We start from the raw sequence: 27,887 nt of genomic DNA, 5'->3' as shown, positions 1-27,887 counted from the left end.
AGGCTGAAGTGTAACTGCATTATATGGAAGTTCCCCAGGCCTCCAACCTTAGATGTTGACCACACCAGGGGAACTTGGTGTGCTGACTCTAAGAGGAACTGTAAGGGGTGTGAAGTGGAGCAGAGACGCCATGGCCAGGCTCTGTGATAAGATGGGAACTTGATTGTTCTTGTGCGCACTGGAACCGATAAGCTGCACATTTGCTACCCTGGGCCAACAGCCTGTCATGTTTTTGACAAAATGCTGTACTTTGTTGAACTTTGCCCATTATAATATCATTATAATACCAAAACACACCTCCATCCCAAAGGCTACCTGCCTCCAAGGTGCGACCACACTTCAGCTTGCACTTTAAACTTTTCTAGTCTCTACCTTTAAAAGCATAGTGAGAAAATTTCACAGCAATTGTAACAAAGGCATGTTGTATAACTAGATGTGTAAGAGCATAGTGATCTTATGACTGCGACCATGTTGTTTAGTCTGTTGTGGAACAGCTCATCCTTAAGCACATGGCACAGGGGGTGTAAGCTGCTGAGCAGAGGAAAAGAGGAAGAAAAATGCAGAACTAACCAAGCCTTGAGACAATGCTGGTGGGACTGTGTCAAGGCTGGTGAAACTTTGCAGCTTGGCTTGTGCCCATGACACTTGCATCTGGAAAAGCTGGCCAAAGGGCAGCAGAGAAAGACAATGATGGATGAAGTAACAACCCTTGTAGAGTCAGTGTATCCCCCAACTCAACTGGTGCACATGCACATTTGTAGACATGCTTATACAACACCAAGGAGGAGTCTGGTGGCCCTTGTGACATGTGTTGGCCCCACATGTCAGAACAGTTACTGGGTAGGAGAGGATAAAATTGGGACTTCCCCAGAGGAGAGGTGCAAGATGCACAACCGAGGTCTACGTTGCCTCAACAGGAATGCCCGTTCAAGCAGTGTGCCTAGCGACTCCTTTCTCTTAGGACACCAATGACTGGGAAAAGCACCGTGCTCATATGTACCATTGTCATCACCCTGGTGTCAGTATTTATGTAAATAGCTCATAAAAAAGCTTGTTTACTTTACATAGATATGTAGCTCTTGTCTGCTCCTTGCTAAGCTGAACCAATCAGCTTCAGCCCCCGGAATCTAACTATAACACAAGAGTCACTCAACCTCCACCTAAAAGATAAAAAATGGTGTAAATTAGCTTAAGGGAGAGAGGATGTTAGGGAAGATACCACTGTGTAAGGAAAGATAAAGATACCTTCTGACTTCTGGGATCAGTTGACAGGCTGAACCTCTCTCCCCTAGCCACTGGGATGCGTTTGGGTTATATTTGAACACTTGGTTATTCCAAGTACATCCCCAGGAAATTTAAAAATCTCTATAGAGTCACTTTATATCTTTTAACTCACTTGTAGCCAGGCTGTGTTACTCATATGTTTTGTATTTGCAAGTGCTTAGCAGACAGTGAATTTATTTATCCTGTGTATCTGTTGCTTTAATAAATTGCACTACTCATTCATCTAGCTATGATAGTTCTCATTGAACGTGACCGAACTCTTCAAGTGTGGCCGTGGTAATTCATGGAACGTGACTAGACTGAGGTTGTATTATGTTATTTGTGAATCCATAATTTTGATAGTTCAGTACACTGAACATGACCGGACTTACAAGTTGGGCATCATTAACCTTTAAAGGAACATGAACTCAGTATATTCCTGAAAGAATATTATATATATATATATATATATGACCTAATTATATATATATATATGGCCTAATATAAATATATATGGCCTAATTATATATAGATATATGGCCTAATTCTTTATAGCAAATATGATGATAAAGGTAATGATGTCTTAGGCTATTGTTTAGTCATAAATAATTACACAAGTTGTACTGTAGTGGTAAAAATCTCCTCCAGAGTATTTCCACCATTTTTGACCTCTTCAGTTCTGTGAACCACAGTACAGGAATTCATCTAATACTAGAAACCTCTGCTTCTTGTGTGGTGGGTACACCCTGCTCCTGTGCTTGGTATAAGTCTTGCACAGGCATGTGAACCACACTAGGCCTCAGTGTGATCTTTCTTTGAACTGGTCAACTTCTTAGCAACAGGGTCCCAGGCAGAGCTCATTCTCATGAAATCTCTCATGGGCAGTAATGAAGGAAACAGAAACTGACTACAAATCAGTCACTTTATGGGATAAATACGTTGCCTCATCTCTTTCTTCTCCATAATCAAAGGAAGAGTCATCTTCACACCATTGCTCTGTTATCTGTGGAGTCTGGTGAAGTCCGACTTCTTGACTCACTCCCTTTAACACCTGTTTTTTATACAACTAGGCCTCCCCTCTGATCAAATCTGGGCCCTGTGGTGTTACTAACTGACAATGACATGATTAAGTGCTAAGGGGAGGTGGACTGCAAACCTGATTCCTAAACAAATTGGCAAAGACCTGAATTCCAGAAAATTACTGATCAAAAGACAACGGCCTCACAATCCTATAAGTAATGATCCCAAACAAGAACTCTTGGAACTCTCCAGAAACCACAATGGGCTACACCCTTGATCTCCCCCTGAGGTGGGATGCTTCTGAGGGTACCCCTGAGAGGATGTGTATGTCAGAGCTAACCCTTCAAAGAACTAACTTGTCTGTGGACAAACACAGACGAGGGAGTAGGGTGAATAATTCATTCTAGGGGATATTTTGGAAGCATGCAACTGGACTTCAAACCCCCCACAGGACCCTGCAAGTAAGTCTTGGGTGAACCTTGCCATTCACAAACCTTTAGCTAAGTCACTGTTTCTATTGCAGCAAATTTCTTTAGATCATTGTGTTAATTGACTAATACTTAGATGCTGATTAAGTGCTATTAAAGTAATATAATCTTTGTTATTTGCTATAAAGGTATATAACAATTCCTTAATTGCTGCTACATTAGAGTCATGTAAATCTAATTCTGCTAGCTCTTGGAAAACATTTTTTTTTCTGATTGGGCAAGGATGATTAAAATATCACACAGTTCCAAGATGATGTTTGTTTTATTAGAAGATCATATAATGAGTTTAAAATGTAAAAATACTTATCACACTTAAAGATCAAAATATTAAAGCTTTTTCCAAAAACTATAGGATGTGAAGACATACTATTTCTAACCCAACATCCTCAGTACACTAATTTTAAAATGTAAACAAAGGATAATTTAATTTAAAGCATTTAATAGCTGAGACAAGCAATGTGAAAAGCTGAATTACAAAAGAAACAATACAATCTGACATTCACAGTAGAAGTTTACCTTTCCACAACAATTAATACTTCAAGTTCAGTTCTTTCCACCAAAAAGATGCTGTAGTGGAGAAAAGAATATGCTAGGGAAACAAAAACAAAAGAGCACATTACACTTATAATACTTCTCTGAGAATTGTAATAACAAGGTTGTTTCTCTGCACTAGAATAACATAACTCCAAGTACAAAACTATTCAGAAGAAGACTGAAAAAAAAAAGAGAGGAATAAAAGAATAACTCATGCCATAATGGTTTAGTCTCAATAGTTAAAGGGACTGACATACATTATGATTAATAAAGATTTTTATTTCTTCCAAATCTGTTACCTACCTATTACTGTGGTTGTTGGACTTGCGGTGTGTAGTGAATAGAATACTCTTATGCTATGCAGCTTCTACAGCTTTAGAGCACTCTTAGCAATGTCCAGCCACTGTTTGCACAGTTACTTTACATGGTCACTGTTTGCATGATTACTTGATATGGTCACTTTACCTTCTATTTAAAATGATGTATTTTGGAGTCAAAACTACAAAGGCCAAAGTTGCTAAGTGACCAAATAAAGGTCATACTTACCTTAATGGGACTGATCTTCAGTCCCATTCACTCCCAGGGCCTGGAAGGCCCTGTTAGAAGGGGGAATGTGTAAGTCTTAAAAATCTGGTTGTAGATGGCACTCTTTATGTGATACAAGGGCAGTGATTGAAGTCAGTATCCCCTGTGGATTTTTTCCCACAGACAGATAAGAAAAGGGACATTTATTAGGAATGTGCACCTTTCTACAAGAATAAAGCAAGAGTGGATGTTTCTTTACCTTGAAGACGTTAGTTTAACCACAGAAAAGGTGTATCTACTGTTCAAGATAATGTAGAATCACCTGCATGTCCAGAATCAAACAGCCACAGATACAGCAAGGACATAGCCAGCACAAGTGGCTTCTCATGTAAGTGAATTAGCTCACATGATATTTATTCCCTACTATCTGTGTAATGATTTCTGGAGGTGACTTGGAAATTAAACTGTTGTTCACATTTTAAAGAAAAGGTACAGCACTGAAGAAGCTTCCAGGCTGAAGTGTAACTGCATTATATGGAAGTTCCCCAGGCCTCCAACCTTAGATGTTGACCACACCAGGGGAACTTGGTGTGCTGACTCTAAGAGGAACTGTAAGGGGTGTGAAGTGGAGCAGAGACGCCATGGCCAGGCTCTGTGATAAGATGGGAACTTGATTGTTCTTGTGCGCACTGGAACCGATAAGCTGCACATTTGCTACCCTGGGCCAACAGCCTGTCATGTTTTTGACAAAATGCTGTACTTTGTTGAACTTTGCCCATTATAATATCATTATAATACCAACACACACGTCCATCCCAAAGGCTACCCATATCCAAGGTGCGTCCACCCCTCACTGATCACACACTCTGAGTTTCTCTGAGCCTATAACTTTAAAAAAAAGCAAGAAAAATTTGCACCAATCGTAACCAAGATATGCATGACTAGAGTTACTCAAGCTCCACCTACAAGACAGAAAATAATATAAATTGGCTTAAGAGAGAGAGGATGTCAGGGAAGATACCACAATGAAGGATACCTTCTGACTTCTGGGATCAGTCGACAGTCTGAGCCTCTCCTCCTCTCTCTCCCCCTCTCCCCCCCCCCCCCCCTCCAATGGGATGCCTTTAGGTAAGATTTGAACACTTGGTTATACTAAGTGCCTCCCCGGGAAACTTAGAAGTCTATAGAGTCGCTTTATACCTTTTAACGCATTTATAGCCAGGCTGTGTTACTCATACTTTTCGTATTTGTATGTGCTTTGGAGACAGTGAATTTATTTATCCAAAGAACCTGTGTACCTGTTTCTTTAATAAATTGCACTACTCATTAATTGATCTGAGATAGTTCTCACTGAATGTGACTGAACTCTTCAAGTATGGCCGTGGTAGTTCATGGAACGCAACTAGGTTGACGGTGTTTTACGTTATTTGTGAATCCATAATCATGATAGTTCAGTACCCTGAACGTGACCGGACGTAAAACAGCTAATTGGGCATCACTCCCAATTACTTTAACCTTTAACACAACCCTATCACAGCTGAAGCTTCCTCTCATACATAAGCTAGTTCATTTATTGTTTTCTGTTGTATCTCTGCTCTGCAATGTTTTATGTAAAAAACATCCACCCACCAGAAGAAACAGGTCTCTTTTAAAAATCAGGAAATATGAGAACAGGAGGTTCTCAACCTCAACTAATGGAAAACAAATAATGGACTATGAGGCAGCTTTCAGTAAGAACTACATCTGATCATAGGTGCAGTGTTAGTACCTTCTCCAGAACTTTGAGAGACCTCTTCCTTTTGACTGCACAATTCTGTTGTTCCTGATTTGGTCCATCTGCTGCATTTCACCTTCAGCCTGACTGGTTTCTGTACTTTGTTCCACATTATATTCCGCAGGTTCCCCTGTAACAAACAGGATCAAGAACAAAAATGTGAACTCACTCTTTCCATACTCACTGCATACTGACTGACAGACCTTGAAACTGATATGTACAAGCACTGACTGACATCTAAGAAGTTTCACAGAATCACAGAATGTTAGGGATTGGAAGGGACCTTGAAACATCATCTAGTCCAATCCCCCTGCAGTAGCTGGAACACCTAAATCATGTCACACAGGAACATGTCCAGAGGGGTTTTGCAAGTCTCCAGAGAACGAGACTCCACAACCCCCCTGGGCAGACTGTTCCAGTGTTCTGTCACCCTCACAGTAAAAAAGTTTCATCTAACATTTAAGTGGAACCTCCTATGTTCCAGCTTGCACCCATTTCTCCTTGTCTTATCATTGGAAGTCACTGAGAAGAGCCTGGCTCTGTCCTCCTGACACTCACCCTTTACATATTTATAAACATTAATGATGCCAACCCTCAGTCTCCTCCAAACTAGAGACCCAGCTCCCTCAGCCTTTCCTTGTAAGGGAGATGCTTCACTCCTTTAATCATCTTCGTGACTCTGCACTGGACTCTCTCCAATGCCAAGGAAAAGTTGTTCCATCCCCTTACCAGGGATGGAGGTGGAGCTGACCGGTCTATAGTTACCTGGGTCCTCCTTCTCGCCCTTTTTGAAGACCAGAGTGACATTTGCTTTCTCCAGTCCTCAGGCACCTCTCCCAATGCCCATGACTTACCAATGATGATGGAGAGTGGCCTAGCAATGACTTCCATCAGCTCCCTCAGCACCCGCGGATGCATCCCATGGATTTATGGATGTCTAGCTTGCTTAATCAGTACTTAACCCAGCCCTAATCAACAAAGGCAAACTCCTCCTTTATTCTGACTTCATCTGGGGCCTCAGGGATACAGGGCTCCTCAGGAGAGCCTCTGGCATTATGGACAGAGACAAAGAAGACATTCAGTAACTCCACCTTCTCTTTATCTTCTGTCACCAGGGCACCCACCTCACTCATTAGTGGGCCTACATTGCCTCTAGTGTTAGTTTGATCTGCAATGTATTTGAAGAAGCTGTTTCTGTTGTCCTTGACCCCTCTCGCAAGGTTTAATACTAAGGAGGCTTTAGCTTTCCTAGTTGCCTCCCTAAATACTGACAACAGCCTTATATTCCACCCAACTGGCCAGCCCCTCCTTCCATGATCTGTAGACTCTCCTCTTCCACTTGAGTTTGCCCAGCAATTCCCTGTTTAACCATGCAGGTCTCCTGGCTCTCTTTCCTGACTTCCTGCCTGTTGGGATGCTCTGTTCTTGAGCTCGGAAGAAGCAGTCCTTGAACACTAACCAGCTATCTTGGGCCCCTTTTCCTTCAAGTACCTTGTCCCTTGTCCCATTTCCCCTAGCAAATGCTTGAAAAGGCTAAAAAGTCAGCTCTACAAGTCCAGGGTTGTGTTTCTGCTCAGTACTCTGTTCCTGCCACATGAGATCCTGAACTCCATCATCTCATGGTCACTGCAACTAAAGCTGCCCTCAACCTTCACTACTTCAGCCAGCTCCTTTTTGTTAGTGAGGACAAGATCCAGCAGCACTCCTTTCCAGATCCAGCAGCGCTCCTCTTCAAACGACTTCAATAAATACAGATTGTGAGGTAAATTTCCATCTCACAGTCCAGTCCTGAAAGAGCTATGCAGCCTATGTCTGTGAGTGGGAATTTGTTATGTTGGATGGGAGTCTCAACCAAAATAATTTGTGGACTACAAGCTAGAAAATACCAAACACGATTCTTAAAGGAAAACCAATACAAATAAGAAAAGAAAACCAATTGGTTTCTTATTATAAGAAAACCAATATATTGTAGTTTTTGACTTAAGATGAACAACATGAATGCAACATGTAAGAATCTAGGAACTTCTTACTTACATAAACTCTCTTGGTTACAGCCCATGGTAAAGGATGCTGGACTATGCTCACACTGAATTTCTTTGGAATAATTCTGAAAAGAAAAGCAACCCATAAATTGTGTTATACAATACAAAATTCTATTTTAAATGCAATTTTTGTTTATTTGCTTGCTTTAAGAACTTGGCAAGGTCTACTCTTGTTCTGTGTTAATTTTTTACTTTTAGTATGACAACTTTCCTCAGCAATATATTTCTACCCCTCCGTCTCCAGGACACTCACAGACCTAAAGTAAAGCTGTAATTCATTTAGTAGACTTTAAAATATTACATACTAAAAGAGTAACGGCTGGTATGGTATAGATAGAGATTTTTTTTTAAATGAGGTGCTGTGAGAAATAACAGCCACTTGACAAAACAGACCCCTAGACATTAGACCTGCTCATTCACAGTAGTAGTCAATAGAGTGACAGACAGTTAAGGGGCAGAAGTGAAAAGTGTCAGAAGCAGGAAGTGAGCAAGAATATCAGAAATAAAAAGGGCCACAAAAAACAGAATCTGCATGTATGCTTATTTAAAAGAGAGTGAAATAACTTTGTCATACAGAGAAGATAATATAAGGATAGATTTACTGCCTCTTGATAATATAAGAATAGATTTACTGCCTCTTGCACTAACCTCAGGTTCAAGCAAGATTTAAACTTTAGATGGCTTGAGATCTTTACAGTTTGGTCTCAGAGTAAGGAAGTGTGGTGTTTTTACCCTGCTGGGCAGCTAAACTCCACCACAACAGCTCTCTCACTCCCCCTCCTCAAAGAAAAAGCTGGGGGAGGGGAGCAAAATATGATGGAAAGGGCTCAAGAATTGAGATAAGGACAGGGAGATCATTCAACAATTACTGTCACAGGCAAAACAGACTCAGCATAAGGAGATCAATACAATTTATTGCCTATCCCTAGCAGACTAGAGCAGTGAGAAACTAAAAACAAATTAAAAACACCTCACTCCCCATCCACCCTCTTCTACATCCTCCCCCTGAGTGGTGCAGAGGAATGGGGGAATGGGGGAATGGGGAATGAGGGAATGGTCAGTCTATAGCACTTCGTCCCTGCTGCTCCTTCATAGTCACTCTTCCCCTGCTCCAGTGTGGGGACCCTCCCACAGGATGCCATCCTTCCCAAATTGATCCTATGTGGGATTCCCACAGGCAGCAGCTCTTCAAGAACTGCTCCAGTATGGATCCACACCACAGGGTCCATCCTTCAGGAGCAAACTGCTCCAAAAGGGGTCTCCCACAGGTGACAGCTCCCCCCAGATATCCTGCTTCTGCATGAGCTACTCTCCAGTTGCTGCAGCTCCAGCTTCCTGTGGCATCCTTCAGGCCATATCCACCTGCTCCACCACGGGCTCCTCTACAGGCTACAGTGTGGAGATCTGCTCTGCTGTGGTACACCATGGGCTGCAGGGGGACAGCCTGCTCCACCATCGTCCAGGGGAACTTCTGCTCTGGCACCTGGAGTACCTCGTCCTCCTCCTTCTTCATTGGCCTTGGTTTCTGCAGGGTTGTTTCTCACTCCTCTCTCCCAGCTGCTTTTCCACAGCAGGTTTTTCCGTTTCTTAAATCTGCTCTCAGAGGCAAAATCAACATTGCTCACTGGCTTGGCTGTGGCCAGTGTCAGGTCCCTATTTGGGGGACCTTCTCTAACATGGGGCAGCTTCTGGGCTCTGCTCACAGAGGCCACCCCTGCAGCACCCCTGCTACCAAGGCCTTGCCACATAAACCCAGTACAGGAAGGAAAATTATCTTCAGTGACAGGCTGATGGTCTGTCAGTTCTCTTTCTTTCTTTGTTCAACTTCTACCAGTGCCCTTGGTAAGCAGAAAGGTGCATAGGCTGGACTCCAGTCATCCTGACCAGACAGCTGACTGTCAAAATTGAAGGCCTACGAGGTATTTGGATGAGTGCTGTAAATACAACCTATTTAACAGGTGTGTGACTGTGACACTTCCATACTCCTTCTGAATTGAAAGCCGATGTTGTAAAGTTAATGCTAAATGTACTTAGCAGACATAAGTTCTTCATATTTAAGAAGATCCTTCACTTTTTGAGATACATCCTAAAACACTGAGTGGGTTTGGATGCAAAATCATACACTGCTGATAAGCAGAACAAGAACCCTGGAGGAACATTTAGATTCTCCACAGTTCTCTAGCCAGCTGGGAACATCATGGTACTGAGAAAGTACAACAGCTACAGATACGTGTTTTTTTTTCCTAAGAATAATCTTTCTTCTTATTCTGAACACCAAAAGAAACCAAATGGAAAGCATGTAACAGATGCATCTCCTAAAAAAATGCACACAAGGGAGAGATCATCTGCCCACAATTTCATGCAGTACTCATGACATCTGGTCTTTTACTCATAAAAACAACAGTTTGTGACTGAACATCACTCTTGATATAACAGTGCCCTGACTAGTGCAAATGACAGGCACAAGTCATGGTGACATAAGCATCTTTTCTGGAGAAGGGTTACTCCCACGTTCTTCTCACCTGAATTGGTATTCACTGAACTGATGATTCACCATAATTGAAGTTGAATTGGGAATAGCTCAGGCTATGCCCTTCCACATTAGTTAATACAGGGTGAGGTTATGGTGATGTCTGCCATCTAACACAATTTCTAAGGACCCAGTAAGTTAACCTGGAGTTCCAGTGTTCAAGGATTCTAATGTTTGGGAAATTCAGCTACCATCAAGGACGGAAGGCACTCTCAGGACAGTGATTATAGCAAAGTGAGGAACGAAAAAGCACATTTCAGAGGATGACTCTTACCCACCAAAAGAGCGTTTGAAATACCTAAAGAAAGAAAACAGAGAGGGCAGTGAGTAGATACCTGTCACTAGTACTAAAAAGGTGAGCTGAGAAAAAAGTGACACAAGTTTTAGAGATCACAGAATCACAGAATCGTCTAGGTTGGAAGAGACCTCCAAGATCACCTAGTCCAACCTCTGACCTAACACTAACAAGTCCTTCACTAAACCATACCACTAAGCTCTACATCTAAACGTCTTTTAAAGACCTCCAGGGATGTGACTCAACCACTTCCCTGGGCAGCCCATTCCAATGCCTAACAACCCTTTCAATAACGAAGTTTTTCCTAATATCCAACCTAAACCTCCCCTGGCGCAACTTTAGCCCATTCCCCCTTGTCCTGTCCCAGGCACGTGGGAGAATAGACCAACCCCCACCTCGCTACAGCCTCCTTTAAGGTACTATAGAGAGCGATAAGGTCGCCCCTGAGCCTCCTCTTCTCCAGGCTGAACAATCCCAGCTCCCTCAGCCGCTCCTCGTAAGACTTGTTCTTCAGACCCCTCACCAGCTTCGTTGCCCTTCTCTGGACTCTCTCGGAGCACCTCCATGTCCTCCTTGTAGCGAGGGGCCCAAAACTGAACACAGTACTTGAGGTGCAGCCTCACCAGAGCCGAGTACAGGGGCATAATCACTTCCCTAGACCTGCTGGCCACACTGCTTCTTATACAAGCCAGGATGCTGTTGGCCTTCTTGGCCATCTGAGCACACTGCTGGCTCATATTCAGCCGACTACCAACCAGTACTCCCAGGTCCTTCTCTGCCACGCAGCTTTCCAACCACTCATCTCCCAGCCTGTAGCTCTGCTTGGGTTTGTTGTGCCCCAGGTGCAGGACCCGGCACTTGGCCTTGTTGAACCTCATACAGTTGGCCTCAGCCCATCGGTCCAGCCTATCCAGATCCTCCTGCAGAGCCTTCCTACCCTCGAGCAGATCGACACATGCACCTAACTTGGTGTCATCTGCAAACTTACTGAGGGTGCACTCGATCCCCTCATCCAGATCATCAATAAAGATATTAAAGAGAACTAGCCCCAGTTCTGAGCCCTGGGGGACTCCACTAGTGACCGGCCTCCAACTGGATTTGGCTCCATTCACCACAACTCCTTGGGCCCTGCTACCCAGCCAGTTTTTAACCCAACGCAGCGTACGCCAGTCCAAGCCATGAGCAGCCAGTTTCTCAAGAAGAATGCTGTGGGAAACGGTGTCAAAAGCCTTACTGAATTCAAGGTAGACCCCATCCACAGCCTTTCCCTCATCCACCAAGCGCGTCACTTTGTCATAGGAGATCAGGTTCGTCAACCAGGACTTGCATTTCATAAACCAATGCTGACTGGGCCTGATCGCCTGGTTGCCCTGCAAGTGCCGCGTGATGACACTCAAGATAATCTGCTCCATGAGCTTCCCTGGCACTGAGGTCAAACTAACAGGCCTATAGTTTCTCGGCTCTACCCTCCGGCCCTTCTTGTAGATGGGCGTCACATTTGCTAGCCGCCAGTTGACTGGGACCTCCCCTGATAGCCAGGACTGCCAATAAATGATGGAAAGCAGCTTGGCCAGCTCCCCTGCCAGTTCCCTCAGTACCCTCGGGTGGATCCCATCCGGCCCCATCGACTTGCGTACATCCAAGTGCTGTAGCAGGTCGCCAAACATTTCCTCGTGGATTATGAGGGCCACATTCTGCTCCCCATCCTCTTCCACCAGCTCAGGGTACTGGGTATCCAGAGAACAACTGGTTTTGCCACTAAAGACTGAGGCAAAGAAGGCATTAAGCACCTCAGCCTTTTCCTCATCTCGTGTAACTAAGTTTCCCCCTGCATCCAGTAAAGGTTGGAGATTCTCCTTAGTCCTCCTTTTTGTGTTGATGTATTTATAAAAACACTTTTTGTTATCTTTAATGGCAGTAGCCAGATTGAGCTCCGGCCTTTCTAATTTTGTCCCTGCACAGCCTCGCAACATTCTTATAGTCCTCCTGAGTGGCCCGCCCTCTTTTCCAAAGATCATAAACCCTCTTTTTTCTCCTAAGCTCTAGCCACAACTCCCTCTTCAGCGAGGCCAGTCTTCTCCAGTGCCGGCTTGTCTTTGGGCACGTGGGGACAGACCTCTCCCGAGCCTTTAAGATTTCCTTCTTGAGGAGCGCCCAGCCTTCCTGGACTCCTCTGCCCTTCAGAACTGCCTCCCAAGGGACTTTGCCAACCAGTGTCCTGAACAGCTCAAAGTCAGCTCTCTGGAAGTCCAAGACAGTGGTTTTACTGATCCCCTTCTTGACTTTGCCAAGAATAGAGAACTCTACCATTTCGTGGTCACTCTGCCCAAGACAGCTCCCGACCACCACATCTCCCACCAGTCCTTCTCTGTTTGTGAACAGAAAGTCTAGCAGGGCATCTCCCCTCTTAGGCTCACTAACCAGCTGCGTCAGGAAGCTATCTTCCACACTCTCCAGAAACCTCCTAAACTGCTTTCTCTGGGCTGTGTTGCATGTCCAGGATATGTCTGGGAAGTTGAAGTCCCCCACGAGAACAAGTGCTGATGATTTCGCAACTTCTGCCAGCTGCCTGTAGAACTCCTCATCTGTCTCCTCATCCTGGTTTGGCGGTCTATATCAGACCCCCACCAGGATGCTTGCCTTGTTGGCCTTCCCGCCGATCCTAACCCATAGGGACTCAACCTTATCATTCCCAGCCTCAAGTTCCACAACATCAAAACACTCTCTAATACAGAGAGCCACACCACCACCCCTTCTGTGCTGCCTGTCCCTTCTGAAGAGCCTGTAGCCAGTCATTGCAGCACTCCAGTCACAAGAGTGGTCCCACCACGTTTCTGTGATGGCAACCAAGTCATTGCCTGCCTGCTGCATGATGGCTTCCTGTTCCTCTTGTTTTTTACTCATGCTGCGTGCATTAGTGTAGATGCACTTCAGTTGGGCCATTGCCTTCTCCCACGGCCTTGCCATTGTTCCCCCTGGCACACCTCTAACAAGCCTTATTTCAGCCCCATCCCCCTTCTTACCTAGTTTAAAGCCTTCTGAACGAGCCCTGCCAGCTCCTGGGCTAGGATCCGTTTTCCCCTTAGAGATAGGTGGGACCCATCTGCGGCCATCAGGTTGGGTGCCGAGTAAAGCGCCCCATGGTCAAAAAACCCAAAATTTCTGTGTTGGCACCAGCCTCTGATCACCTGTTTATCAGGTGGGCTTTCTGTGTCCTCTCTGAACCCCTCTCTGCCACTGTAGGGATGGACAAAAACACCACCTGTACTCCTGCTCCATCCACTAACCTTCTCAGTCCCCTAAAGTCCCGTTTGATAACCTTCAGGCTTCTCTCTTCAATATTACCACTGCCAGCCTGGACTATCAAAAGAGGATAGTAATCAGAGGGGCGAACCAGGTTAGGAAGCTTTCTGGCAATGTCCCTGACCCTGGCCCCAGGGAGGCAGCAGACTTCCCTACGGGTAGGGTCAGGCCGGCAAATAGGGCCCTCTGTTCCCCTGAGAAGGGAGTCGCCTACAACGATTATCCTTCTTTCTTTCTTGGTGGAGGCAGTCTTGAGGCATGGAGTCGACTTCCTCGCCTTAGGCATCCTCCTGGGTAGACTTTCTACCTCATCCTCACGCACTGGTCTCTCAAGCTCCAGGGCCTCAAATCTGTTGTGTAAGGGAATGTGGGAATGTGGGGACAGTAGGGGGGGGGCATTGCCTGCGAGGTCGAGCAGGGACCTGTCTCCATTCCTCCTCGACTCCTAGGTCCCCTCCCTCAGCCCAACAGCGAAAGGGCAGGGGGTCCACCCCCATTTGGGGTGTCTCACCCTGGTACCTCTCCTTCAGGCCTTGCAGGGAGTTGCTCCACCAGTCTATCTCCCGCTCACACTCCCTGATGGCCCTCAACCTATCCACCTCCTCCCTGAGCTCTGCCACCAGGCGGACCAGGTCATCCACCTGCTCACACCTCACACACACAGTATCTCTGCCTCTCTCTGATGGCAGCAACAGGCTCAGACACTCCCTGCATCCAGAGACCTGAACTGCCATATTTTTGAGCAGGCAGTCAGTCTGGGTGGTTACAGACTTTCCAGAGAGAGCTCTCTGCCTAGTGTAGACCATTGCGGCCTAGCTAGTGGTAGACAGCCAGTAGATGAGTTGTTCTTATGGGCGGGACGGAACGCTCTGCCCTGCCTGAGCGCGCCCTGCCTGCACACACTGCTGCGCAAACTGCCGTGCCCCACCCTTCTGACGCGCTCCGCCCTGTTTGACCCCCCTGGTCACCACGCTTCTGGTCGCTCGTGCTCCCTAGGGGCTGCTTTTGAACATCAGGGTAGAGGGGCGTTGCTGGTTCCGCCTACGCCTCGTCAGCCTCCCTTGTGAGGGCTGCCAGGTCCTGGCGGCTCCCTCGGCTGCATCAAGTGGTCTCAATGCCAGAAAAAAAGCCCTGCTCACCTCGATCCCCCGCTCTGCCGCAGAACGCGTCTGCCCCAGAGCTGATCGCCTCGGAGATAAGTAAGTCTGCCTCTTTTAGAGAAGTTCTTCTATACTGACTGCTCCCAAAGAGTAACAGGCATTCTCTTTACTATCTTGAAAAAGCTGACAAAGTTGTCAAAAGTCCCTCTTCTGAAAGAATATTTGGGGCTTACAAAAAAGGTAAGGGTTGTTTCAATATCAGAGTTTAATCTGTGCAGGCTGAAGATAACCATGCAACCTGCTAACACCTGAAAATGCAAGCTATTGTATATCACTCCAGAAAAATTATGATTGTATTGCACCTTTGTGTGTGGAGAATGGTGTGGTGGAGTTCAGCTACCCATCAGAGTAAATCCACCACAGAGTTCCAAAAGGTTCTGGACATAGGAGCATCATGTTGTTACACAGAAACACATAGAAATCCAGGTATTTGATTCAAGTGTTCACCTCACAAGGAACAGTAGGAGCTGAATCTGTTCCTTTGATACTACCAGGCAAATTCCTTTGTGGACAATCCGATGAGGAAGTAGTTTACCTACTCTGAAAAGACTCCCCTAAGAGCATGGGATTAAGAAAGGCCAGGAAGGTGATAGTATGGCAGGAATTTGAACTAAATTTAGAATAAGTATCAGTATCCTGGAAACAGATCAAGTGCACTGTGACATTTAGAAGGATGTGGAACACATAACAGAAGGAAAATGGGAGTGTTAGGGAGGAACGTATTCCCTAAAGGGTGTGCCCAAAGGTAGCTCTGTAAAAGCAGCTTTTTTTGCAGACTGATTCTTGACGGCTAGGAGAGAGAGAATCTTCCCCTTCTGACAAGGTCTTTTGAGAACCATAGATTTAGGAAGCAACTGCTTCTAATTATTCCTTCTGGAATAATTACTTTGTAAACCTGACCGCTGATGACATAGTGAGAAAACTCGTGATACTGTTTAAAGAGGAAGTAGATGCCCACAAGGCCATCTACACAGAGTAGTGTGTGGTGACCAGTAAGTATTGACACTGAAGTCTGTATCAAGGTCAGCACCTACTGCAGGCCCATTATGCGGCCCTATATGAAGAGGCATCTGAGGTAAAAGAACACAACTAGAGTCTTGAAGTCAAGGTAAGGCATTCGTCAGGTTCATCTCTGAGAGGCTAAGCTTACCCCTATTGTTCTTAGTTTGAGAATCAGAAAAGCGCATGTAGTCTCTCTGTAAAACTCATCATGTGACTAATTTTCATAAGAAGCAATCAAAAATGTTCTCTATCACAGATGCAAGTGAAAAAAAAATTACCTGAAGGCACTTTTATGCTTGCCATTTTAAGAATCAAGGACTAAACAAATGCTGTTGCATCTTTCTGAGTATTCTGCAGCTTACCATTTCAAATCCATGCTTTGCTTTAATTATATGATGAACGTTCTCAGCTCCAGGTCTAAAAATAAACCAAATATTACAAAAAAGAAGCAAACATGTAAATAGCCACCTAGGTATGTTATTATAAACCTCTAGCCTATGATATATATACCCTTAATATATATTTGTACTCATATTTCAAATTTTCACTTAAAAAATGAAAATACGGATACATTACAGTAGAGAAGTTTTCCAGTAGAGAAGCTTTCTGCTTCTCTAGAAAAAACAAAAAGCACTTAAAGACAACAGAAGTGTTAAGTGGCATAGAAAAGGTGATGAGCAGTGAGTTCAGAAAGCTTGCAAATCATACAAGGTTATCGACATAAAGAAAAGGGATGACAGCAAAGAACCGTAGAAGGGTCCTACAAGACTTGTACATGGAGGAATACAATGGCAGAGAAAATTGTATAGAGAAGTATGAAGTGATGCATGTGGAGAAAAACAATCCGCTTTAAACTGATCAACATAGATAATACAAAATATTATCTATGGAGATAATTAATAATTACATTTCTATCCCTATTAGGGGATAGAAATTCTGACAGCTGAACACTTGGTAGTACCCTCAAAAAAAAAAATCCAAAGTTAGGAAAAGGGAGGAATTACTAGCAAAAGAACAGAAAACAAAATTGAAAAATGGGATTATGGCACTGTACAAAGGCAAGGCTCTCCCACACCTCAAGAATACTATGTGCTGGCTTGGTCCCCCAGCATTAGATGGGGAATCTGGAGAGTTCCTCCTTTTCTGTAAGTTGGAAAGGCTCAGAGAAGAGGAACAAAAGCTATCAAACATACAGAATCATTTTTCTTTGAGGAACAACTGAGCAGACAAATAAGACTTAACAGACGGGAAAAGAGAAAGTATTAGAGAGGATAAGAATTTTACAAAGTCCAAGTAAGGAGAGGAGAGTGGAAAGGGACTTAGCATTCACCGTCTCTCCAGCACAAGAGACATGCCAATTGAATTAATGGGAACTAGGCTCAAAATGAGCAAGTGAAGGAGACTTTTCATTCCAACAGTAGATGACCAGTGGAACTCCTTGACTAACAAGTCCCAAGACCTTTAAAATATGAGTAAAAAATGGACGTGGCTGCAAAGGGAGACTGTAAAATTGCATATAGGAAGAGGGATCCTCTGAGGGTTATTAACTTGACAAACTGCATTAGCTTCAGGAAAGTCTCTAAACTGACAACACTTAAAGACTGGGAGAGTATTTAGAAGGTACCACAGACATTTGCTCTGTTCCTCTTCTTACCTGGATATCTATTTCTGGCACATGCTAAAGACAGGAAATTAGACAGACCCTTGGTCTGAACTACTGGGTGGGTTCCCAGGTTAAGATCTTTTATTTCCATAATCTTTTTCTTAAGGCACATACAGTATCCCCTCCCACAAAACAAAAATCTCAAATTGACAAATTGAGAGATGGGTTTGTCAAAATAGTTGACAAATCATAATTTTTTCTTTCTTGTAGTTTAACTACAACCAAACTTGGGGAAGCAGGGGTCTATATATGACTTAAGTACAGAATTGTACATTTTATTCAGGTAAGAGGGTCTGCATTGCATTCATTTGCAGATCTGCAGAGTTGTTGTGAGACACTGTGCATAATGGGCTGCCCAGGGAGGTGGTTGAGTCACCATCCCTGGAGGTCTTTAAAAGACGTTTAGATGTAGCCCTTAGTGATATGGTTTAGTGTAGGACTTGTTAGTGTTAGGGCAGAGGTTGGACTAGGTGATCTTGGAGGTCTCTTCCAACCTAGACGATTCTGTGATAATTTTGGTGTCACCACTTTAAAAGAGATAGAAGTATGGAATGCTGTTCAGAGAAGTGCAGTGTTTTTAGGAAGGGAGAAATAACTTAACACATGAGGTTTAAAACACCTTGTCTAAGAAGTAAAAAAAAATCAAGAGCTGGTATGATTGCAGTGGAAAAACACCTTCCTAGGGTAGGAAACACTCAGAATGAATAAGCAATTCAGTCCAACAAAGTAATCAGAAAAAATGGTAAATGACTTGAAGTCAACGCCTCACCAATTTCGTTTTGAAATAATAAATAGACTTTAAAATGATTAATTGTTTTAAAGTTCTTCTGCAATAGTGTAACTGTTGGGTCAAGATACAGGATTAAGAGGAAACTGCCAGATAATGAAATAACTACTTCTGAGTATGTATTTTATGGTAAAGGTCAGAAACGGCTATTGAATCCACTTCTGATTCTACAGAAATGAATCTACAACTCACATGTTGGCTAAAAGAGTTTAAAAAGTATTCTAGATCCTGCTCTCATTCTTCACAAATTTGCAACAGTTATTATCTCTAGAAACACTTGGGCAAAAAAAAATGAAAGGATTACTTTTGAATGAACAGGAAAAGAACTGGCTTCAGTCTTCACCTGTTCTAATTTCTGCATGAAACAAATTTGGAAATTGGTTAGACTATACAGTAAAAAGGGAAATGATTTGACATGGTCTGTAAGCTACCAAGGAAGGAGAAAGGTGAGCATAAACACCAGATTCCAACACTGGATTTGGGATAGTTTGTCATGTATTTGCAAATATTAAGTGCAGGCACTATTTTATTTTTAAAGCTAAACTCTAGATAATAAGGTGATATATTTTAGAGAGTAAAGAAGCTTGCTAGACTATTAATATTGTGCCTGTCTCTGAAAGACAGTAAAGAATTGAGTTTGAGATTAGCCATGGTGAACCAGTGTTGCACCTTGTCGTCAAGGAGGCCAACAACATCCTGAGCTGCATTAGGTGGAATGTTACCAGCAGGTGGACGGAGGTGGTTCTTTATTTTTACTCAGGACTTATGCGGCCACATCTGTGTGCTGTGTTCTGTCTGGGCTCCCCAGGAGAAGACTTGGACTCACTGGGGCAAGTCCAGCAAAGGACCACAAAGATGATTACAGGACTGTAGATCTTTTCATATGATGACAGGCAGACAGAGCTGTGACTGTTTAGCCTGGAGAAGGCCCAGGGTGGGATCTTATCAACATATGCTTGTTGAGAGGGAATGAAGAAGAGGAAGCTGTACTCTCTTCAGTAGTGTACAATGACAGAACAAAAGGCAATGCGCACAAACTGAAAAATGTGAAATTGATATGAATGTAAGAAAAAAAACTTTTTTGTGTGTGCAGTTGTGGTCAAGCACTGGAATCAGTTGCCCAGGGAAGTCGTGGAATCTCCACCCCTGGACTTATTCAAAACCTCACTGGACACGGTCCTGGGCAACCAGCTCTAGCTGACCATTGGACCATGGACTAGGCAGTCTCAAACATCCCTTCCAACCTTCAATCATTCTGTGAAATCCAGAGATATAGACACATTTTGGAATAACCATCAGTAGTTCAGTTACCAAGCAATCTGAACTGAAAGATGTGTGCAAACACAACACATGTACATTCTCTGAGACTTTAAAGCACTTTGAAAATAATAAGCTCAAATGTGTTTTGCCATCAATCTTAGGCTGAGAGGCAGCATTCATTAGCTGACTCACAGAAACAGAATAGAAAATTGTTCCCAGTTTTCCCCTTGTCATTTTTGGCTCAGGTGTGCAAGCCAATACAATGTTTTGTGTAGTTTCTTAATTCTCATCCCTCTGTAATTTTATATACAACATTAAGACAAAGGAGTTAAAGGGGAAGATTTATGTCCCCTATTAAATGGCATTGGAACCTGAAAGCATATGATAAGTCTTCTCCAAATAAGGGCAATACTGCTTAAATTCTTTCATCTAGGAAGAAAATGAAAAAGAACAATGGGGCAAAGGGCTACACAGCAATGACGTATGAGGATGGTCAATGGCACATGAAAAATATTTACATACACCCTGGAAGAATATTTTGTAGTCAACTGACCTGTTGATACATGACTTTGGGTATGAGGTCTCTGCTTGACCTTCAAGTCTTCTCCTCTTCACTGTTTCTTCGATTTCAGTACTTTCTGACATCTCATTTCTTCTCTTGACCTTCAAAACATTGCAAACTTTGCATTGGTAACATTTGATTTTGACTTGTCTATTTTATAACAAAATTCAAAGTAAATATACATTTAAATTTAGCAAAATTGTTCACATATATGTAATGAAAACAAACAAAAAGATTCATGAATAAACTACTAGCTTCTTTATTCAAAGGGTTGATAAGCAGAGAGGACATCCAGAAAATTATGCTCAACAGTTTTAAGCTCAAAATTGTGCTTTCAGGGCATCATATTTTCTCTGTCTTTAGAAGAGTGCCTTGATTTTAGTAGGAGTGTAGTTCTAACAGAGATAGTGGGATTTCTTTGGGAGAATTTGGACAGGACATCTTCACTAACTTCATCTTCAGATACATATCCATATTGAAAACAAACCCATCCTGAGCTCTCATTAAACAAAAGCATTCCAAATTAGCTTAACTTTCTTGTTTATGACATATACACTACTTAGGAAACAATTATTCAGAAATGACCTCATACAGACTTTTACATTGAGGATATTGGACAGGTCAGTTCAGACTTGTAGAAAGTACACTTAACTAAAGCCAGGAAGGTGCTAAGGTCCTGAGGCAGGACTTCATTTAAAGTCCACTGGAATTAACGTAAGTATTTCACCTGACTTGAATGGTTTTAGCTGAGAATTGAATGCCAATTGAAATTGCCTGACTGGTACCTAGGAATTGGAGAACTATAGAATTGCCTATATTTAAATACTTTTGGCTGTAATTTGGAATTTCTCTCTATATATATATTCTGCTTCTACAGACTGTTTAAAATATAATTCAAAACACACACACACAACTTACAAGTTCATAACTGTCATTGTTTACTTCTTTACCTGTAACAGAGGAATTACAAAATTTGGTGAATATTTACACTGGAGTTTCTTTAACCAACTTAAAAGTAAATTTTTGCATTGTACCTCACTTTCTGAGAACAAGGCAGACTGTGCTGAACTTGCATATGATATGCTGAAATTGAAAAACTGTAAATACAACTCTAGAACAGCTGTAGAATTAGAATTCCTGCCAATGAATGTCACACGTTGATGGCAATGGGGACAACTGTTATTCTTGAAAAAGTGAAAGAAGCCTTCAGAAGAGAAGAATGAACTTTAGAACTGTTAGCGTCACACTGTGATCTGGCATCAGATAGAAGATGCAAGGACATCTGGAGCATAGGCTCCAGAAAATATTGACCATCTAACCTCTTATGCATGAGATCCATACATAGTTTCCTGAAGAAAAATCCCCGTGAACAGAAACCAGAAACATTGGTGCCTGAAATTTACGGCATGTTATGCTGCACATATTTTTATAATAGAAATGTTGTACAAATATCTGGGGAGGGCAGTTAAATACTGGAGTAAGTAAGGTGTACAGGGAAGTGAGAGAGTTCTCCATGTTTAGAAGTTTTTACATCAAAACATGTTATGTTTGGCAGGGGATGTTACAACACAAGCAAATGAGTGAGACTAAGAGATTACTATTTCATTTTATAAATGAAAGAAGACTAGAATATCTAATTAGCAGTTGTAAGACAAAAAAAGGAAGCTTTCCTTGGGGACCAGTAACAAGTTAGAACAAGAAACTGTAAGAATAAACACTATTTTTTCACAACAGAGAAGGATAAATGTTAAGTCCCACAATGACCTTAGTTGGGGCCTGAGCCTGTTCAGTGAATTCGTAGAAAATGTGGAAAATGAGACACTCGTGAGGTGACAACATTTACTAGTTAAACAAAAGACATTTCCATTATTACTATCATTATTCAGAGAAACAAAAGCATTCTTTCTTTATAAAAACAACAACAAAGAATGTGATGAAATGGCAGGTGGAGTTCAATGTCAGCAAGCATTGTAAAGTACAAGGAATTAAAAAATGCTGTCCATATGCAGTACTGGCTCCAACCCAGTTACTGACATTACGCAGTGAATGTTGGGAGCCACTGGTCATTACTTCATAAAAATACTAGCTGAAAAGTCAGCAGTGGCTGAAAAGGCAAATAGAAATCCAGTAAATTATAGCAAAGTAAAACAAAACAAAAGAGAATACATCGTTATTCCCAATTTCAAATCTATAGTACAGTCATACTGAATGCAGTTTTGCTCCCCCTACTTTAAAGATATGGTAGACATGAAGGGCAGAGCAGAACAAGGTATTGAAAAGCTTCTGTTCAAGGACGTCTAAGCACACCTGAACTTTTCAGTTTCGAACAGAACATAACTGAAAAGTCATAGGATATGAATTCATGATGAGAACACAGAAAGGGAAGGTGAATTGTTATTATTGCGCCTACCTCGAATAAGAAGAAAGGGGCATGAAATGCAATGATCTAGCAGCAAGTGTAAAAACAACCAGCAGGACTTTTTCAGGCAGTGCACCCTGAAATTCATTGTATGTGATGCTGCAGTGCCAAAATGGAAAAGAAGGTTCCAAAAGCAACTTTGTAAGTTCAGGGAAAAACAGTTCATGAGAACAAATAGAGAGAGAAATTGACTTGTAAAGCCTTTCCAGTGTGAATTGATGGAGACTGGTGAGCTGTCCTGCAAAAAGTATTTTTGTATGCACGGGGATTTATATACTAACCCAAAGCATCTGTTATCAACCACACTCAAAGGCTAAATTCTGGCTAGCTGGATCTTCAGGCTGAGCCAGGAAGGTTATTCATACAGCTTCAGACTTGCTCCTCTGAGCCTTCAATATGTTTTGTACTGTGGTAGTTGATGCTTTCCATGAACCTGTGACAGGGTATGTCATTCCTGTCATTTTGGAATGGGACAATATTTGTTCAACAACTCAACAGTTTTAAAAAGACCTTCAGCTTCACCATGATTTTTAAATATGTCCTCAACACTTTTGAGGATAAGAAGGAAATTCACTGGAGAAGTTTCAGGATCTGCTTTATCATCTGGGAGTCCCAGAGTTAGCGAAAAACTATCCCAAGATACTTAGCTTCTTAAAATCAGCATGAGATAACACAAAAGAGAAAAGCAGCCTGCAGCAGCGATTCTAGAAGCATTATTGTAGAAAAGTGAAAGCTAGAGGCAGCTTCCTAAGCTTTTTTTTTCTGATGGGAAAAGGTGAAGAGGGATTTATCAGTGAAGACAGAAGTATTTACCTTCTGAGTATGCCATGGGCAAGATCTCCAGAGAATTATTTTTTTTTCTGCAGATGCTGCTAGAAGACTTCCTGTTCATATGCCTATAACTGAGCTGGCAAACATCATATGTAGATGTATATATCTGAAAGCTGCAGCAGAATTAGTTCACCAGTGTTTCAATGAAAAAGCTAACTTCAGAGTAGAAAAGTATATTTTTATTTAAGAGCAATAATGGCACCATGCTGCAACATACTCATTTGTTTCCCAAAATTATCCAAACATAACCATACAGACTTACCAAAAGATAAATTTTGCTGAAATGAGTTGAGTTCTAGATACATAGTGCAAATGTAGGGATAAGGCAAAAGATGTACATTTTTGTGTTTGAATCTCATTTTTGATACTCTCTCCCATTTACGCAAATCTGAGAATGATGTTAAGACTTATGAACCTAGCACTAACATTTTAAAAGTACAGGAGTCCTGAGAATGCCTTACAAGCTTCAAAAATCATACTATACTGAACACATGTATAAAGCAGCAAATACAATCTGTGGGTACTAACTTTGTGAAAAAACACTAGTAACACGTAACAAAAAACACTCATCCAGGTGATACTCTTCCATCAGTAGCTTGTATTAATATGTTGTGTTTCCTTAACTGTATTTGGCTCAAGTCCTGACATTCTCCCTCAAGCAACAACATGCCAGGCTCTTCCAACCCTACGAATAAAACCTAATCAGCATTCCTAACTATAAGGTAATTATTTTAGAAATCAAAAGGGACTAGGATTCATATGAGTAGCATCACTACATCTACTTCATAGTTCAAAGTGAGGAAAAAGAAAAGATAACTGACATGACAGCCAGCACCTATGAGCTCATACATGCAAGATTGTGTGGTTCTAGACAGCAATTTCCTTACATGCTTCTGATACAAAGAAGAAACAGATAAAATGAACATTTTTAGCCTATTTGCTAGCTGAAACTAACATCCTGAGGAGTGGAGATGGAGACCAAGATTTGCCTAAATGAAACACTTACACGATCAGTTCCTTTAAGGTATGAAATCGCTCACTTGAGTTTTTCTTCAAGGACTTCCACAGCTGGTGATTAACTACAAGTTATGCTGCAGCTAGGAGTTCTACACATAACTACAGGATTATCTACAGGATAATCTAACACAGTAGCCCTCTGAGATTGCACTTGTCATCAAGGACAGTGCTAGCGTGTAATGTGGATGGGCTTCCAAGTTCTAGAATATAAATGTGTGAATCAAAGACTCCTCAAGCATGCAAGCAAGGCTAGCTGGGCTTTACTGAAGTAAACCAACAATAAGGCTAGATTTTTTTATCTACAGATCCTAGATGAGGAGAGCTACCCTCTGTGATCCCAGTTATGTTGTTTCAAAAGTCTGGGCAACTTGGGAAAGATTTATGTTCCCACTAGTATTACCAAATAATGCTCTTCACGTACCTCAGTCATGCAGCTGGACTTTATCAAAGTGTCAAACATGGCATACAAACAATTCCAGAATGGTATCTGAATGTGCAGGTTTAATTTCACACCAATGCTTGCATAAGTCTCAGGAACACATTACCCTTACAGAATCTTGCACAAATTGACCATACAAACGAGATCTAATCCCACACTCTGCTGTCAAAAAATGACTGTCACAAAATAAAAGCCATTTAATGAAGAGATGAGCTGAAGAACATCTTGGCAAAGGTTAGAAATTGATCCCTACAGACAGAACAAAATGAGTAAGAGACACACACACACACACCCCTCAGAGTGCACAGAGGCTGTTAAAAAGCCCCATGAGCAAACACCATCACTTAGACTTTTAGAAGCAGTTCTTAGGAGCAACAATCAAATGATCATGTCTGTCAAAATGGAGATAAAGAGTACATAACCTGCAGCAACTTCTGGGTGATATCCATCAGATTTGACATGGCTATGGAAAGTTGCATGAGAAGTGCTGTTGAAATGGTTGTGTGGTTAACATTTATCAAACAATAATTTGCTAGTTAATCATCATTCTGTCTCAGCTTTCCAAAACCATGGGGATTTTCAAGAAACTGGTGGAAGACCTTTTATCAGTTCATATATCCATGAAATACGAATGTGAATAAACAGAAACTACAGCTAACATCCTCTGTGAAAACCATGTATTCTAGTTCCAATAAAAATGTCTCAAGAATTCTGCATCTCAAGAAAATTCAGAGAACTGAAGGAACGGCAGACAATTTGTATTTCTTTCAGTATTTCATGTCTGATGATGCTCTTGGCTACTTTATCTTCTTGGCAGTAACAGGACTAAGTTGTGATCATGTGTATCAGGTTCTGACAGAGAAAAAGACGATGATCTCACTTTTGCCTGCTCATATGAAGTGTGGCAATACTGCAGTCTTCTAAGACTGAAATGGAATGCCTTGAAGGCAGAAACACATGGGTGTTCATTATTTGTGGGCATCCAGAACTATAGGAGGTGATGCCAAAGGCCATAATGTCATTCAAAAATTGACTCACCTTAGGATCAAAAAAAATTTTTCATTAAATTGACTTACTTTTATTTTAAACAAGAGCAACAGGACTTCTTTTTTTTTTTAAACCAAACCAACTAGAATAGAAACATTAATTAATGCTTGTCATTTAATTATTGTCAATTTAAATGTATAAGATGTGGAATACGCAGCAGACATAGCTAAATTATATCAAGTTGTGCAAGAAAGAAATAAAGGCTAGTGCACTCTGATGAAAAAAAAAATCTAAAAGAAGAAGGAGCCTCTAGTTGAGCTGCTAGCCAGAATAATCCAGTCTCAAGTGCTTCAGAATTTACATACCAAAATCGAAATCCCCAGGAAATAACACTCAACAAAACCAGTACATGTGAATATTCTAATATTAACTTCTATATGCCTATACTCTGCAATGGCATAGAGCTTTTACATTATTTTCTGATAGCAAATCAGGCTGAGCCACTAAATGCCTCTGTAAACTTCAGGGAAGAAGGAAAAAATCTGGTCGCTGGTCACAAAGGAATAAATAGGATGAGCAAAATAAGATGAATTCATTTGTTCTAGTTTTATTTCTATACTTCAAAGCTTATATTGAAGATGTGAACAGAATAACTAGATGACAACCCTATAGGTATAATGTGTTCAAAACCCAATCTAGTCTTCCAGCTATCTCAGATCTACCTCTAACTCATAATTACCTCTCCTTGTAAAACTCACTCCACAGGTATTTTTCACTTCTCTCAGCTCTCAGTGGGTATGCAAGCATATACTCACATTTGCACCCTCCCAAGAAACAGCTTTTGTATTAAACGTTCATCTAGGCAACGTAAGAATTCATGAGAACACTACCCTATTCTCCTGAGGTCAAGCTCAAACTTCTTCCTGAACAGACTGAAGCCAGCTTTACAGAAGCAATCCTCCCTCAGAATCCCATGACTGTGATTTAATTCTAATGTACCTTACCAGAAAACTACTGTAGTCTTTTCTACCAGTGAGCCAAAGTTTCTGAGTCTGTAAGGAACGTTTTACATTTCATTAACAGTTTTAAACAATGCACTAGCTTTGTTTGCAACTGCATTTGGTGAGTTTACTATGACTTCATATATATGCTTTTGTTTTGTCTGACTAGATCTGACTTGGAATGCAAGATCATTAATCTAAAAACAATGCAAAACACCCTTCTGAAATCAATTCTTTGGTGAAGGCAACAACTGAGGTGAGTCCTCGGCTAACATGAAGTTGTGAAGCTCAAAGTAACTAAAGATCTGCAAAGTACTGTATGTGAATGCTGAATTAAGTAATGCCCAACATATTCATTGAATCATTTATTTTTATGAGGCTGAAAGGATACAGGGAAAGACAGTGAAGTGGTCTGTAGAAAATGGATGTAAATTGTCAAGATTTCCAAGGATTACTCGAATTGCTTCCTGGAGATAGAGAAGATGGAAAAAAAAAAAAAAAGGAGGGAAAAACATTAACAATATAACCACAATTCCATTGTGAAGTACAGTTTCAAGGAGTGGGAAAAATTTAAAATAACCTTACAGTTTGCATGAGTTGTGGAAAGCACATTCTAGATACATACAGCTTTGCTTATCCTTTTCCCCTTCTTCTCCCCACTCCCTCTGTTTCACCTTGAGTGCACTGCAGTAACACTAATAGAAGTTGACGTGAATGAACATCTTCTTAAATTAACATAGAAACACTTGTTTTTCTGAAGAACATGGGCTTTTAAATTTACGAAGTTTCCTTTTTTCAGCAAAACACATTCGGTATTTATTTATTTCAAAAATAAGAATATTCCTCTTTCTCTGAATGCTGAACCAATTCAACTTAGAGAAGAGGAAACTAAGGGATGACCTCACTGCTATTGACAGCTTCCTCATGAAGGGGAGCAGAGGGGCAGGCACTGATCTCTTCTCTCTGATCACAGCGACAGGACCTA

The 27,887-nt window shown here is 41.8% G+C and overlaps 1 protein-coding gene across 4 annotated transcripts in view; it reads right to left on the bottom strand.

Annotated features, from left to right (window-relative positions):
• MAJIN (membrane anchored junction protein) overlaps window positions 1–27,887 on the bottom strand; it is a 132,472-nt gene that overhangs the window by 75,397 nt on the left and 29,188 nt on the right. The window contains exons 5-12 of one of the 4 annotated variants that reach the window (XM_083803805.1): window positions 27,294–27,369; window positions 23,721–23,846; window positions 21,127–21,158; window positions 20,200–20,309; window positions 10,451–10,474; window positions 7,639–7,711; window positions 5,599–5,734; window positions 3,288–3,360 (exon numbers count right to left, since the gene is read on the bottom strand). In XM_083803805.1, coding sequence (XP_083659931.1) covers window positions 3,288–3,360; window positions 5,599–5,734; window positions 7,639–7,711; window positions 10,451–10,474; window positions 20,200–20,309; window positions 21,127–21,158; window positions 23,721–23,846; window positions 27,294–27,369 — 650 coding nt within the window. Of the gene's footprint in view, window positions 1–2,986; window positions 3,361–5,598; window positions 5,735–7,638; window positions 7,712–10,450; window positions 10,475–16,298; window positions 16,354–20,199; window positions 20,310–21,126; window positions 21,159–23,720; window positions 23,847–27,293; window positions 27,370–27,887 lie in introns of those variants that run through there. The other 3 variants (XM_083803807.1, XM_083803808.1, XM_083803806.1) reach the window with 3 other exon arrangements.

This window comes from Anser anser (genome assembly GCF_964211835.1).
Source record: "Anser anser genome assembly, chromosome: 18".
Taxonomy (NCBI): Eukaryota; Metazoa; Chordata; class Aves; order Anseriformes; family Anatidae; genus Anser; species Anser anser.
This window is presented reverse-complemented; position numbering and strand designations above follow the sequence as displayed.